We start from the raw sequence: 16,350 nt of genomic DNA on the forward strand, positions 1-16,350 counted from the left end.
GCACGGTCAGCGCCGGCCACAAGTTTGTTCCTCGGCTCCCGGGGGCCTCCGCGCACAGGGAGAATAACGCGGAGGGGGCTGAGAGGAGGGGGAGAGGGGAGACGCCGAGGGGCAAAAGAGTGGGGAAAAGTGCGAAAAGAAGCAACAGCCGCTCCACCCGGGACCAGAAAAGTGGCCAGCCGCGTCCCGGCCGCCCGCCCTGCGCCGGGGATGCGGCGGCTAACGGTCCAAGGAGGCGGCAGGGGCGGCAGGAGCCGCTAGGCGGAGAGAGACCAGGTAAGAGACATAACGGTTCAGGGAGAGCGAGCGGCCGCGGCGCGGCTCCGGCAGCGGCAGCAGCGGAGGGGGGCAGAGAGCACTACTTTCTACTTTCCCACTCCACTTTGCCCGTCCCTGCCCCGGCCGCCCCCAGCCCGGCTCGCCCCCCTCACCCCCGGGGGCGCCCCGGCTGCCCGGCTCCCCCTGACTCCGCCGCTCCCCGGTCCCCTCCGCCACTCACCGTTATTGCGCCGCGGGTTCGCCTGCTTTCTGCGCTTACACCTGGGGCCATCCGCCATGATCCTCTCGCTTGTGTCTAAATGCTCGAGTCACCTCCTCCCCCTCCCTCCCCCTTCCCCCCCCACCCCTCCGCCTCCACCCCTCCACCCCTCCCCCCTCCCCACCGCACCTGGTTTACGACACTCGAGGCTTTACGACATCACCTTCCTTACACCTAGAGCCGCTCGCTCTACGGCCGGAACCTTGTTGCTAGGGAGAGGACGGTTTGCGGCAACCGTAGGAGCAGCTGAGTTTGAATTGAGGGGCGAGGGAAAAGTTTCCCTCAGGTGTCGTGGGATGGGGGAGGGGGGCGATAGGAAACTGCGGGGACGTTGTCAGAAGGGCGGCAAGCAGGGGGGGTGAGAAAGGTAAAGTAGGAGGCTCAACGGCGTTCTGCCTCTGAACTGACCACACCCGCCGCGGCAGCCTAGGGCACGGACCGGCCTGGCTGATTCCCCTCAGGACCCTGTACCCTCCGAGCTGCCGCGTCGCAGTGACCGGAGCAACCTGTCCTCCCTCTTCGTCAAGGTTGGGCTCCGCTCCCACGCAGCGTTTGTCCCATCGGCGCACCCTGGGGCTCAGGAGAGGGTCGCGTTCTGGGCTACCCGGGAAGTTCCCGAGAGTAGAGGGAGGGCAGGTTCGGGGAACGGTAGAGACTGACTTGGGAAGCCCGGCCTCTGACGGGGACAGGCGGCGTCATGAGAGAGGCTACCTGCCCCGCAGTTCTGACTCCCTTCCCCTACACGGACGCACGGTTTTCCCCCAAGCGAACCGGGATGGGAAGTGACTTCAGTTAGATAGAACTTCAGCTGGACCGAAAGAGAGGCGAGAAGTTCCGTTTGCAGGCGACACCGGCGGTGAAGCCGAATGAGTAATACCCACACGGTCCCTGTCTCACTTCCTCATCCGCATCAGGCTCACCTGCTGTCACCTCGGCCTCCCCCGCCGCCTCGCTCTCTGCCCTCCTCCCTGCTTTCCCCTGAGAGCAGATGGACGAGATGGGAGGCGCAAAGACGGAGAGTTAAGGTACTAATGCGCCATGATTTACCGTCAAAACGGGCAATTATCGCTGAATGGGACCTTGAGGAAAGAAACACGGCTAACAAATGTGGTCTTTGAAACTGATAGATTGCTGATCTTATCTCAAGTCTCTGTACAAGTTTGGGGATTTCTGAAAGACCATATAGATAACGCCACAAATACCAAGACAGTAAGTCTTCAGTAGGATTTAGCTTTCCCTTCTCTCCCCTCCCCCAACCCCGTTCCGATGAGGAAAGGTCTTTGGAATAGAACAAATGAGCTACGTTTCAAATAATTTAGTTGTAAATTAACAGTGTACTGTTACTGTTAGAGAAATTGAGAAAACTGAAACGTGACACACAGCATTAGAAATAGTAAGTCACTCAGCACACTGCTTGTCACATAGTAGGTGCTCAATAAATTTATGTCTATAATTTTTGCCATACCTATGGCAAGATTCTTTATTATGTTAAAATCATCTTTTAAACACTCCAGAATTTTAGAAGGTCCATTAATAATCTCCTCAAACCTTTCAACTGAAATAAATTTACATCTGAAGTCTGGTAATTTAAAATTAGAAAGTTTAATCCTGAATACAGATGAAAATTTTCTCTCCCACACTTTCTTTGGCATTTTGAGAAATGAATGCATTATTTATTAGTGCATGGAATGTGACTGTAAATATTCTTTGCTGTACATTATGTCTGTACATCTATTCATGCCCAATGCCAAAACTAGAATCATCACTCTTAATGATCATTTTAAGTACAGGCAATCCTCGATTTCGTTCATACCATGTTAACTGAATTTGTGCATCCCAGAATTGTCCATGTTTTGCTTGGTTCAAGCAGTAACTTTTTCCTACCTCCTAAAGGCTGTATAATGTTCTTCAATTGGCTTCTGAATCAAGTTACAGACTTTGTCATTTGCCAGCATTCCCTTCCCAACCCCCCCCCCCAATTTTTTTTACAGCTACCCTAATTTCCAGCCAGAATGGAAAAAAAAATACGTTTGAACTAGCGCACATTTTACCTACTCTTAAACTTAGGAAGTATAACTCGTCCTTTTCTTTTTCAGAAGTGTCCTGTACCTCCCTACTAAGCTTCTTTCAGTATTCATCCTTACCTTAAAATCAAAGAGACAAAGGGACAGATCAAATAGGAAGTCATTGTCTTCCTTACTCTAATGGTTCCTGGTTTAGTTAGCTTGGGCTAGACATTTCTTGTTGTTCATTTCTGTGCCCTCAGGACCTAGTGGAGTACCTGGTTATATTGTAGATGCTCAATAAGGAAGTATTTCTTAAAATTCTTGACCTTTCCTATATAAAGTGAGGATCATTTATCTGCCTTCACCACATTAATTGTTAGGAACAGTTGAAATCATGGCTGCAAAGCTGATTAGTATCATTTATATCCTGCCTGATTTTGAAACTAATTGATCTTGATTTTAGTGACTCCATAATCGTTTTCTCCAAATGATTAACTCTGCCCACTCCTATGTTTTAAATATGCACAAGAAATATTGGTATCCTAAGTCTTCTAATACAAAATTTCAGTTTTGTAAAGTCCTGTAGTAATTATTTAAATATATATGTTAATACATATATTACAAATTGAATATTTAATTAATATATTAACTTTAATTAACACAAATAACTGTAAAGTTCCCCAAATTATTGAAATCTAGACTGAAAAACAGGCAAAAGTAAATCTCAGAGTAAACTGCTTTTTTTTTTTTTTCAACGTTTTTATTTTATTTTTGGGACAGAGACAGAACATGAACGGGGGAGGGGCAGAGAGAGAGGGAGACACAGAATCGGAAACAGGCTCCAGGCTCCGAGCCATCAGCCCAGAGCCTGACGCGGGGCTCGAACTCCCGGACCGCGAGATCGTGACCTGGCTGAAGTCGGACGCTTAACCGACTGCGCCACCCAGGCGCCCCTAAATTGCTGCTTTAAACCTGATGTTTACGCGATGGTTGCTGCTTATCTCTTAAATAGAACTAAAGAATTAGGGAAAATCTTTAGAATAAATTTAGACAAGTGATAACTTTATTAAAATTTAACTTTATTTAGTCAATTATACCTCAATAAGTAAATTTAGGTTCATTTAAATCAAGCATGATAGGGAATTATACTAGTAAGAGTTTAACATGTACCTTATATTGTTGATTTTAGTAATTGTAGTGTCACTATACAGTATATATTCAATATATACTCCTAATTTTAGTGTCAATGAAATGTTAATACTCTGCTTCTACACTGCTCTGGGATTGCATATGCTGAAAGAGGTATTCTGCTAAAAATGAATTACTGTAATCTTTTTAAGTTTATAAGGAAAATGTAAATGGGTAGAATATTTTTAATACTGAGTTTTTTTTTCTATAAATTTTTCATAAACCCTTTGCACCTGCTATTTGCTTTCCATGTAAGATTCATGTATAAGTTAGGATAAAATTTGAAATAAAATTATTTTGAGTTGAAAATGTAGATATTTCATGGCATTCTATACTGAGCATATGATTTTCACATACCTCACTTCCTGAACACATTTGGGAAGTATAGCTTATAATAAGATTCTATAATCTTCATCAAAATAAATTGGTTGTTTCATGAAAAGAAAATTCATTACATAAATTAATTATATTAACATATTATTTTACTCTTAGAGCTTTGAAGGAAAAAGAATAAATTTGATACCTGTTCCCCGTCAAAATTCAGAATTTAGAAGCCCCCTAATGTCACTCCTCAATCCTTAGCTCAGTAGTGACTCTGGACATGGGGTTCACAATGAGACAAAAGGGGCCAATGGTGGTTTAACTGCTGCAGTTCCACCAAATTCTACAGTTGCTGAGTCAGGAAGGAAACATGACTACAGAGTGATCCAGAACCAACAGCTGCCTTTAGGACCCACACCAACTTTTCTAATAAAGCCTCCCAAGACATAGTAATAGGGACAAATGTTTTCCCCGAACCTCCATGTGGTTTTACTATATATTGCAACATGAAATGGTTTTTCTCTCTGGGGACTAATGCTCAATGACATATATTTTTAATATATGTCAATGAAATGTTAACACACAGAGCTTCTTATTTTGGGGGCATTTTTTTCAGGAACGTGTCTAATAGATGTAAGTATAAATCAGTGTAGAAAAAGTTGTTTGAAGGATGCTAATGAACATCTCAAAACTAAAACTTATCTTTCCATAAACTTACAATAATGAAAATGATTGCTTTCAAAGCCTACCTTCATGGAAGATAGATTATATTATTGAAATAACTTACAGACGTGAATGAATAGCACTTTTTTTCTATACTTGACAACTATAGGTAATAAATTATACTAGAGAGAGGGCAACATGCATATTCTGGACTTGAATGAACTTTAAGTGTTTACCATATCAGGGATCTGATTTCTGGTTTCTACTGCTGTTCCCCTCCCCTTTTGTTTCCATGTATTTTCTCTGGCATCTTGATTTCTTTTAGCAACTGATTGGTTATGCTACAAAGTATAGCTATTTCTTTGACCTTTAGTCCACAGACCCTCAGTTACAATCACTGCCACTGTTCATTCCTTGGAGTGTATTTGTTTAAGATATTTGTGATCAATAATAGGTTTTAGATATCCCACAAATATGTTAAACTCACACGAAAAAGTTGGTAATAAGAAACCCCCTGTGTTCAAATATATTCTCAACTTGAAGATCTCTGGTTAGACCCTTCTCATTCCTTCTTGTGCCTCGATTTCTAGCTCACTCTCTTTATCCTAATTTCATAAATAGATCACAGGCAGTGTCCCCTCTCCACTGTTTTATGTTTTTTTTTTAATTTTTTTTTCAACGTTTATTTATTTTTGGGACAGAGAGAGACAGAGCATGAACGGGGGAGGGTCAGAGAGAGAGGGAGACACAGAATCGGAAACAGGCTCCAGGCTCTGAGCCATCAGCCCAGAGCCCGACGCGGGGCTCGAACTCACGGACCGCGAGATCGTGACCTGGCTGAAGTCGGACGCTTAACCGACTGCGCCACCCAGGCGCCCCTCCACTGTTTTATGTTTTAATTACTGTCTTCATCTTTCTTTCTACCAGGTCTAATGCAAATCTATTTGGATCAATTCCCTTTCTCTCTTTGTTCAAAGTTTGAGTCATCCCAACATTGTAAAATTCTTTGATTTTTCATATTCTGGTTTTTCTGTGTCCCTCAAATCCCAGTCTTTGCCTTTCTGTATTCCTAGAGGCTGATTTTTATGGACCACAACACCCAAGATCCTTTGCCCTCTGGTTTCTATTTGGTTTCAGCTAATTTGGAGGCCTTGGCAAATGATCACAGGAAGGAAAGAGAGAGAGGTCAGGATATTTATTTCACCTTCCCGCACATTCCCTCCTGTCTGTGGCTTTTGGCAGTAGCTTCATTCCTCTATGTAAGGCCATGGATCCCATCAGTCAACCCTGTCTCATGGTGACAGGTCTTGCCAAGTTCCAGAAACTGCTTCCCTTGATCCCTTCAGGCTGAGGGATGGTAATGGTACCCTCCTGTTGCGAGTCCTTGGGGGACTTTATCCCTTATTGGTTCCCCTAAAGCCTGCCCACATCTCTGTAAATAGTTTCTTCATCAAACTCTCTTCATCAAACTACCCTTTGAGTGTGCCATTTGTTTCCTGCCAGACCCCACAGTATTTAACCTTTATCAAACAAGAATTCTGTTTCTTTTTATCACAACACTAAAACTTGAATGCAATGTATCTTATGTCATTCAATGACTATATATATATTCATATTGTACTGTGTGTACATGCAAAATCTGACAAATACTTAGAAATATGGAAGGTTCTCTTACATAGTAATTACTGAGTAATTCTTTGTAGAGTGAAAGCCCCTGCCCTAATCCAAAATCTAGGAGAGACTACTTTTATATACTTAAGACATGAAAGGAGAAAAGAAATCAATACCACAGTAGTAAGGTAGAGATAGCTGATTGTCCCTAGTATGTTTCTTCTCCTTCTTAAAAATGGAACCCTCCACTGCTGTCCCATGACCACTTGAATGGTCTTTGCATGTATCTAGGTGCTACTGTGCTAGTCAGTTCTGGCCAGTGAGATCAAAGTGGAAGTGAATGTGTGCAATGTTGAGGAAGTCCTTCAAATGGAGGTGGTTCATTCACCCAGGTGGGTGCCTGGGTGGCTCAGTCAGTTAAGTATCTGACTTTAGCTCAGGTCATGACCTCACAGTTCGTGGGTTCAAGCCCTGTGTCAGGCTCTGTGCTGACAGCTCAGAGCCTGGAGCCTGCTTCAGATTCTGTATCTCCCTCTCTCTCTCTCTCCCCCTCCCCTGCTCACGTTCTGTCTCTCTCAAAAATAAATAAAAAACATTAATAAAAAATTTTTGAATAAATAAAAGTAGGTGTTTCACTATTCTTTCTCTTCTTGCTGGTTGGAATCAGACTTGCTGGCTACAGCTCCTTAAGATTAAGAAAGGCATTGTGATGCCTCCCGCTTTGGTCTTCTTCTTCAAAATTACTTTGGCTCTTCAGGGTCTTTTGTGGTTCCATACAAATTTTAGGATTGCTTGTTCTAGCTTCGAGAAGAATGCTGGTGCAATTTTGATTGGGATTGCATTGAATGTGTAGATAGCTTTGGGTAGTATTGACATTTTAACAATATTTATTCTTCCAGTCCATGAACACAGAATGTTTTTCCATTACTTTATATCTTCTTCAATTTCCTTCATAAGCTTTCAGCGTACAGCATAGTTTTCAGCATGCAGATCTTTTACATCTTTGGTTAGGTTTATTTCTAGGTATTTTATGATTCTTGGTGCAGTTGTGAATGGGATCAGTTTCTTTATCTTTCTGTTGCTTCATTGTTAGTGTATACAGCATGGTATTGGCACAAAAACAGACACATAGACCAATGGAATATAATAGAAACCCCAGAATTAGACCTACAAAAAGTATGGCCAACTAATCTTTGACAAAGCAGGAAAGAATATCCAATGGAAAAAAGACAGTCTCTTTAACAAATGGTGCTGGGAGAGCTGGACAGCAACATGCAGAAGAATGAAACTAGACCACTTTCTTATACCATTCACAAAAATAAACTCAAAATGGATAAAGGACCTGAATGTGAGACAGGAAACCATCAAAACCCTAGCAGGAAAAAAACCTCCCTGACCTCAGCCACAGCAACTTCTTACTTGACACATCCCCAAAGGCAAGGGAATTAAAAGCAAAAATGAACTAATGGGACCTTATGAAGATAAAAAGCTTCTGCACAGCAAAGGAAACAACCAACAAAACTAAAAGGCAACCAACGGAATGGGAAAAGATATTTGCAAATGACATATCGGACAAAGGGCTAGTATCCAAAATCTATAAAGAGCTCACCAAACTCCACACCCGAAAAACAAATAATCCAGTGAAGAAATGGGCAGAAAACATGAATAGACACTTCTCTAAAGACATCCGGGTGGCCAACAGGCATATGAAAAGATGCTCAACGTCGCTCCTTATCAGGGAAATACAAATCAAAACCACACTCAGATACCACCTCATGCCAGTCAGAGTGGCTAAAATGAACAAATCGGGAGACTAGATGCTGACGAGGATGTGGAGAAACTGGAACCCTCTTGCACTGTTGGTGGGAATGCAAATTGGTGCAGCCACTCTGGAAAACAGTGTGGAGGTTCCTCAAAAAATTAAAAATAGATCTACCCTATGACCCAGCAATAGCACTGCTAGGAATTTACCCAAGGGATACAGGAGTGCTGATGCATAGGGGCTCTTGTACCCCAATGTTTATGGAAAGAGACTAAATGTCCACAACTGATAAGTGGATAAAGAAATTGTGGTTTATATACACAATGGAATACTATGTGGCAATGAGAAAGAATGAAACCTGGCCATTTGTAGCAACATGGATGGAACTGGAGAGTGTTATGCTAAGTGAAATAAGTCATACAGAGAAAGACAGATACCGTATGTTTTCACTTTTATGTGGATCCTGAGAAACTTAACAGAAGACCATGGAGGAGGGGAAAAAAAAAAAAAAGGTTAGAGAGGGAGGGAGCCAAAACATAAGAGACTCTTCAAAACTGAGAACAAACTGAGGGTTGATGGGGGGTGGGTGAGGGGAATTGAGGAGGTCACCTGTTGGGATGAGCCCTGGGTGTTGTATGGAAACCAATTTGACAATAAATTTTTTATTAAAGATTAAGAAAGGCAGAGCAACAAGATCGAAGGGGCCTGACTCTCTGACACAAGAGAATACGTAACTAGCACTGGACTTCTTACCTCCAGATCTATTTTATATAGAGAGAAACATATCATCTTTAAGCCACCAATGTCTTAGGTTTTCTGTTTTAGGCAGCCAAAGTTAATCCTGTTTAATGTAGGTATCCGTATGAGTTTTCTAATGTTACTATAAAAAATTACGACAAACTTGGTGGCTCAGAATAACACAAATATGTTATCTTACAGTCTTGAAGTCAAAATGTGTCTCACCAGACTTTGGTAGGGTTAGGTTCTTCCAGAAGACTCCGGGGGAGAATTTTTCCCCTCCTAGTGGCCAGCCACATTCCTTGGTTCGTGGCCCCTGCCTTAGTCTTCAAAGCCAGCAACTTCGGCCAGAGTCCTCATGCTGTCAGCTCACTAGTTCTTTATATTTCTGCCACCCTTTTCTGGTTTTAAGGGCATTTGTGATTAAATTAGATCCACCTGGATAATTCTGGACATCTTCCCTTTTCAAGATCAGCTGATCAGCAAGCTTAATTCCATCTACAACCTTAATTGCCACATAACCTAAAAATATTCACAGGTTCTGGGGATTAGGGCATAGACATCTTTGGAGGCCACTATTCTGCCTACCAAAGTATGTAAGCTTTAAGTTTCATGATTGATAAATGTTTTTATTGATTTATTTGTTCATCTTTATAAACAGCTTTTAAAACCTTACACTAATTGGTCATTACTTTTTATGTAACATTTAGCATTGTGCCATATAGAACTTTTAATAATTATTCATTAGTTAATTCATTAAATTAATATTCTTGTGTATATTCTGTGTGACAGATGCTGCATGGGGCTATAAATGCTTAATACGCTTTCTGACTTCAAGAAACACACGGGTTTGTGGAAGAAACAGATTGACAAAGAGACTGTTACACAAATGTCCAGGAGATATAGTGTACATAGGAGAGTCATCTGAACTAACCTTGAGTCAAGGAAATCTTTTCTGGAGAAGTGATAGAATTTGTCAGGAAATGAGGGAAGAGTGTTAAAGGCAGAAAGAAGTTAGAGTGTGTGCGGTATTTTGGGGGCAGAGGAGCCAATAGAATAAGAGCATCAAATAAAAGGAATGCGTATTCCACTTAAGGTTGCAGAGGTGGGGAAACAGGAACCAGATCACAAGAAGATTCTAAGGACTGGGGACCCTTTATTGAAAACAGTAGTAATCCACGAAAGGGTTTTTAAAAAGTCAAGACTGTCCACATTATACAAGTGTTCTAGAGGGGAGGGGGATAGTGAGAGGAGCAGAGGAAAAGTGAGTAGAAGAGCAATCATAAAGGGAACTTCAAAAGTTTTTTTTTCCCCCTCTTGAATAATCATTTATAAAGGAATCAAAGCCATTCAGCAAATAAAAGCCATCTTGTAAAGATACAAGATGTGGCTATCCAAATGAAGCACAGATGAAGAATAACATTTTCAGATTATATTAACAAATAGTATAATGTTAAATTATAAGCAATATAAAGCATAGTTAATATTTCTGATGTTTATAATAGTAATAAATTGTTTCAGATTAGACATTCTTGTAGTGGTCTTTCTGGCTCCTAAAACCATCTTAGTACATGCCAGGCTCTCAAAATTATATGGCAAATGAATGAATAATTGAAAAGTCTCCAGTGTATCTTTTAATACTATTTTTTGGTCTATTATGTTTACTACAGCCTAATACTCAAAAGTTAGCATGCTCCCCATTCAGATTCTGCTGTCTTCCAAATTACCTTATATATTTCCAAGAAGACAGAGTAGTTTTCTTTTCCCGGATTTCAGATTACCTAAGCACTTCTCCAGTTGTATCAGAATTTTTGGGAATTAGAGAACCTGCCTCACATAACTAGTGATTTCCTCACATCCTTCAGAGTACCTTGTTTACACCACTGCTGTAGCATTTACCACTTTTACTATGCTTTACATCTGTCTCCTAGCCTGAAATTTTCATCTTTGTGTTTCTGATACCAAAAGCAGTGCCTGTCTCACGTGAAGCATACTTAATAACCATAGAAAAGAGCAAAAGTTTCTGCCTTTGTGAATCATTCTGGCACAGGGACTTTGTAAAGAGCAAATAAGATATTGTATGTGAAGTGTTTTACATGGTGCCTGGCACATGGTAAACAGTAAATGATAGGGAATACAGCAAAAGCAAATTCCTAGACAAAGATCAGAGCCGGATATTAAGAGCATAACCCACACAGTGCCTTTCTGTTCAACAAGGCTAAAAGAGAATTTTACCCCTGAAAATGTCACTTCAGGCATAGGTGGAATGATTAATTAAAGGACAAAAGAAGATATGAGATTAACATGTTGTTATTTAACATTAGTTGGAATATTTATTATATCATCTAGAAATACTGTTGGCTTAGCTACATTATTTAAGGAATTATCTACACAAGAAGTGAATTTACTACCCTAGGATAAGTAACACTATTTGCAATGCAATTAAATGGCATATAGCACTTTTTTTATGTATTTTATTTTTGTGAGAGAGAGTGAGTAGGGAAGGGGCTGAGAAAGAGGGGGACAGAGGATCCGAAGTGGGCTTTGTGCTGACAGCAGCAAGCCAAAGGGGGGGCTGAAACTCATGAAACATGAGATCATGACTTGAGCCAAAGTCTGATGCTCAACCAGCTGAGCCAACCAGGCACCCCATATAGAACTTTTTAAAAATACAAGTTAAAGATTTTAAGAGAAATATAAAAACTGCCTTAGTTTTATTTCTTGACTTGTGTGTAACAGACACCAGTTCAAATTTGCCAAGCAGAAAAAAATAGTTTATAATAAGGATGTAAGTTTGCAAATTTTTTTTCATAGAATCCAAAAGTAGGAAAGCAGTCAGGTCTCATAAGGAGTTGGAACACCTTTAGGTATATAGACAGAACCTCTCCATTTCTTACCTTTGCATCTCTTTACACATCTTTTACTTACAGGACTACCACTGTGCACGAAGGTGGTATTGACTCAGAAGAGGTATGAGGAGACACTTAAATGCATCCTCTTTAAAGTTACACAATACTTAGAGGAAAAACAGCCATCCCTATTCCTATCCCAACACTGCTATTCTATCTTTTTTTGCATGTATAGTTTATATAGCTACAATTATGCCCAGATTTTGCCATATACATATGAGAACTACATATAATTTAGTATTATGCTTTTTCAGTTAACACATCACACACCTTTTCCTATATAGACACAGCACCTTTACACTTGTTTTTTTTTTTTTACCTGACTTTAATATTCCTTAAATTGGTATAATTTACTAAACCAGTTACATATTATTGAACATTTAAATCCTTCCATTTTTTGTTTTATAAATAATGCTGTTGTAGTATAGTTTTTGTTTGGGTTTTTATTATTTCCTGAGAAAATATTCTCAAAACAAATTATTTAGTCAACAGGAATAAATATATTTGTATCTCTTTAAACCTATTGTCAGCACACTTTTGAAAAGGATTGTACCAATATATGATGCCACTGGAAATATATGAGTTTGTCTCACCATGATTATAATTTTTTTGGAAATTATTTTCCAAGAGTGGCTGCACCAGTTTGCATTTTCACCAACAGTATGGAGTTTCCTCAAAAAGTTAAAAATAGAATCACTCTATGATCCAGCAATTGCACTAGTAGGTATTTACCCAAAGGATACAAAAATACTAATTGGAAGGGACGCATGCACCCTGATGCTTATAGAAGCAGTATCAACAATAGTCAAATTATGGAAAAAGCCCAAATGTCTATCAACTGATGAATGGATAAAGAATATGTGGTGTGTGTGTGTTTATATACATATAATAGAATATTACTCAGCTGTAAAAAAGAATGAAACCTTGTCATCTACAACGATGTGGATGGAGCTAGCAAGCATTGTGCTAAGCAAAATAAGTCAGAGAAAGACAAATACTTGAGCAAGTATACTTGACTACAAAATAAATTGGAGAGTAATTCAAAGGAATTCTAGGAATACTATTCAGCCATTTAAGAATGAAGCAGCTAATCTGAAAAACTCTCAAAAATAAAAAGTAAAGTCAGATGAAAAAGCAAGGTAAAGAACAGTGTGTATAGTTTGCTACTGTTTACTACACACGCACACACACACACACACACACACACCTATAATTATACACACCCATACAAATGTAAGTGCATAGACTTTCTGTGAGAGGACACATGGTAGCAAGTGTCTGCCTCTAGAGAGGAGTTCTGGGAGACTAAAGCACAGGAGAGAGAGACTTTATACTGAATATCTTCATATTTTTTGAATTTTGTATCATGAATACATTTATTCAAAAACACAAATAATGGTAGTTTTTAATAATGGATCCAAAGGGCTGGGTAGTCCTCCTGAAAGATATTGTCTGAAAATTGTTTTGGGTGCAAGCTTATTCACTAAGGGGTGGTAGTTGTAAAACTAGAAAGACTGAAATGCTCAAAATTATGATTCCACTTAAAGCTTTACTGTAAAGTAGAGGAGTGCCTGGGTGGCTCAGTCACTTGAGTGTGTAACTCTTGATTTTGGCTCAGGTCATGATCCCAGGGTCATGAGATCAAGCCCCCCCATCAGGCTCCACACTGAGCATGGACCTTGCTTGAGCTTCTCTTCCTCTGCCCCCTCCCCTGCTCATGCACTCTTTTTCTAAACAAACAAACAAACAAACAAACAAAAGCAAACCCATAAACAAAACGTAAAATAGATCCATAGTCAACACTTAGCCCTGCTAACAAACAGAGGCAGAGCATAGTCTGGCAAAATTACAAATCTCTGTTAGCCAATATTTTTACTTTTAATCCACATCCAAACCATGAAATTCTGGCCAAATTCCCATTGTGCTAATTCTCTATGGTAAGTTCTTTTCTTTAATTTTTAAAAAAATTTTTAACGTTTATTTTTTTGAGAGACAGAGAGTATGAGCAGGGGAGGGGCAGAGAGAGAGGGGGAGACACAGAATTTGAAGCAGGCTATAGGCTCCGAGCTGTCAGCACAGAGCCCAACGCGGGGCTTGAACTCACAAACCACGAGATCATGATCTAAGCTGAAGTCAGACGCTTAACCAACTGAGCCACCCAGGTGCCCCTCTATGGTAAATTCTTAATCTCAGGTGGCTTTTCTTGCTGTTCTCAATCAAGATTGCCTTCAACTGGCAAAGGTCATTTAGAGAATGGAAGAACTCTTTCAATATTAGCAAAAGAATGAATGAATGGGTGGATAGATGGATGAATAAATGAATACGATTTGAGAATCCACACTCAGCTCTTTACTATGGGTATAACCTTGGATAAATCACCTAACATCTCTGAGCCTGAGTTCTTTCTCTGTAGATCCAAACCAAATTTGTTCACATCTACCAGAATTCCCTACATATTCACAAGGTTTTGGTGATGTAGCATGAGATAATGTATGGGGAAGTTTAAAAAAAAAAAAAAAACGTTAAGACATAGGATTTTGAATGTTTGCTATACAAATCTATATCAACATAAAAATTCTTCCTAGAGTCAAATATGAATGAATTTTGAGTAATTGGATCTTTGGTATTTTATTAAGCCTCTGATTTATTTCAGTAAGATGAACTGAGTTGATTATATTTTTACTTCTTTCTCTTGTTCACCCTCCGTGTTAAAAACAGATAAAAAGGCAGAATAAAAAGAAGTCTGGACTGACATGGTTTATCAAATATTTGACTATTATGTTAAATTTACCTTGATACAGTTTTGAAAAATATTTGCTTTCTTATCTTAGAGTTTTTTCAAAGGACTGGCTTTGATTTCTATGACCAGTTTTGTCTTTGAAATTATCTGCCTAGATTTTGGCTAGCGTGTTCTCTTAACTGTCATATGCAATTGAGTTTAATCATGTTTTTCTTTCTAGGTTACATTATAGAGTGTTTCTAAAGATCATAAAAATGTCCACAAAGAGGGAAATTATTTTTTCCTACATTTGGTATTGTTTTATATTTTTGCTGTATATAGTTAGATAATTATGTTGTTTTACCTTCAGTAATCATATTTTAGTTATAGCAAAATTTATTCCCAGTTAAAACAGTATGTAAAGCATGCACATTTAGAACCAACATTATTCAATGCATTTTGCTATTACAACAATTTACATTAATTTAACATTGTAAATAGTTGTGCAATCTAGTCATTTTGTGTACATTGAATTCATTACTGTCATTAGATAAATAACTTTTCTCTTTGGTAGCTCAACTTATTTCCTGATTCTACCCGTTTGATACTGTGCTTTTGATTTGTAAAGTCTCGGGTAAATATCTGTTACTGTTTTTCACGCAGTGTCATAATAATATGGAAGACTTTCTGGCAGGTATTTTCATTACCTAGCAGTTAACATTTTTAGTAAATGCCAAAAAGTAATATATGAATATAAAACATCATATGTTCAGCATCAACTTTTTAAATAGCAGAAATGGCTAGTAGAAGAAGTTACTGAGATATTGTCTGCTAAGAAAAATTTAAAACATTGACTACATGAGAAAAATAGTTTTTTTGAGATGACTGAATAAATTGATTATAGTTATTTCCTGTTTTACTTTATTTTCTGTGCCTGTAGAAGAAAATCTATGACTTGATTTATCTTATTACCTAGTTTACTTATATTTTTGTCCTCCATTGAACTCATGTTCTTCAGACTTTGGATATGTTATGGACATACATCAAACTACTAAAATCCAGTTTTGGTGGTTGAGGTTGGTTTTATATCATGTCCTTGTTACATCTGCTCTCCTTCCAGTGGTAGTCAGCATCAAACTGACCAAAAGGTTATCAAACCCGACAAAAGCATTTGATGCAAAGCATTTGACAACCCATTAGCTAGAAAACTATCACCTGAATAATTCAAAATTGATTGAAGCTTTTCCCCCATATATAAAATTGTTCTGTAGTTCCATTCAATTTTGCATCTCTCCTTTGTATAGCCTTGGGAAACATAGATCAGTGATGTAGCAGCAAAACATCATGATACCAAATAGGAAACGAGGACTTGGGAGATGCTTTGGACCTCTTAATTTCCAGGCCACTTGATAGCAGATACAGTTCATTACACAGGAAAATTGCTTGATCTTGGGAAAAGAGGGTGCTGGAGGTGAGGGAAAATGAGTTAGTCACCAATACGGTTCACCTTGCAATTCAGTCATTTAGATCTAACTACAGAATGATTGCCGTCATGTTCCAGATAAAGAATGAAAGCTCTTCTCACAATAAAATGGTGAATCACATATCCCCTGTTTAGATTCTAGAATAAAAAAGAAGGAAAAGGAAGAATATATCCTATGTATGTTAATGCACACTTACCAATTTTAATAGAGAATATACCATTTGTAGAGACTTTATAATCTACTACATATGGTTTTATTTGACCTTCATTATGACATCAATAGATATTATTTCCATCTCACCTGTATAGAAACAGATTCAGAGAGGCTACAGTCACACACTTCATATCATGTAGACTAGGACTCAAATCCAGAACACAACTACAAATTCCATGTGTAAATTCTGTTATACTC

General features: G+C 39.2%; 1 protein-coding gene and 1 long non-coding RNA gene across 3 annotated transcripts in view; one reads left to right on the forward strand and one right to left on the reverse strand.

The window, feature by feature from the left end:
* The window catches only part of ZEB1 (zinc finger E-box binding homeobox 1), a 208,867-nt gene extending 208,257 nt beyond the window's left edge, over positions 1-610 (reverse strand). For both annotated transcript variants that reach the window (XM_040451048.1, XM_040451047.1), the window contains exon 1: positions 500-610. In XM_040451048.1, coding sequence (XP_040306982.1) covers positions 500-557 — 58 coding nt within the window. In that variant the 5' untranslated portion in view covers positions 558-610. The remainder of the gene's footprint in view (positions 1-499) is intronic.
* LOC121014652 (uncharacterized) overlaps positions 109-16,350 on the forward strand; it is a 69,123-nt gene continuing 52,881 nt past the window's right edge. The window contains exon 1 of the long non-coding RNA XR_005783335.1: positions 109-276. This is a non-coding gene — a long non-coding RNA (uncharacterized LOC121014652). The remainder of the gene's footprint in view (positions 277-16,350) is intronic.

Source organism: Herpailurus yagouaroundi, unplaced genomic scaffold, assembly GCF_014898765.1.
Source record: "Herpailurus yagouaroundi ecotype Mexico unplaced genomic scaffold, PumYag 203, whole genome shotgun sequence".
Lineage (NCBI taxonomy): Eukaryota > Metazoa > Chordata > Mammalia > Carnivora > Felidae > Herpailurus > Herpailurus yagouaroundi.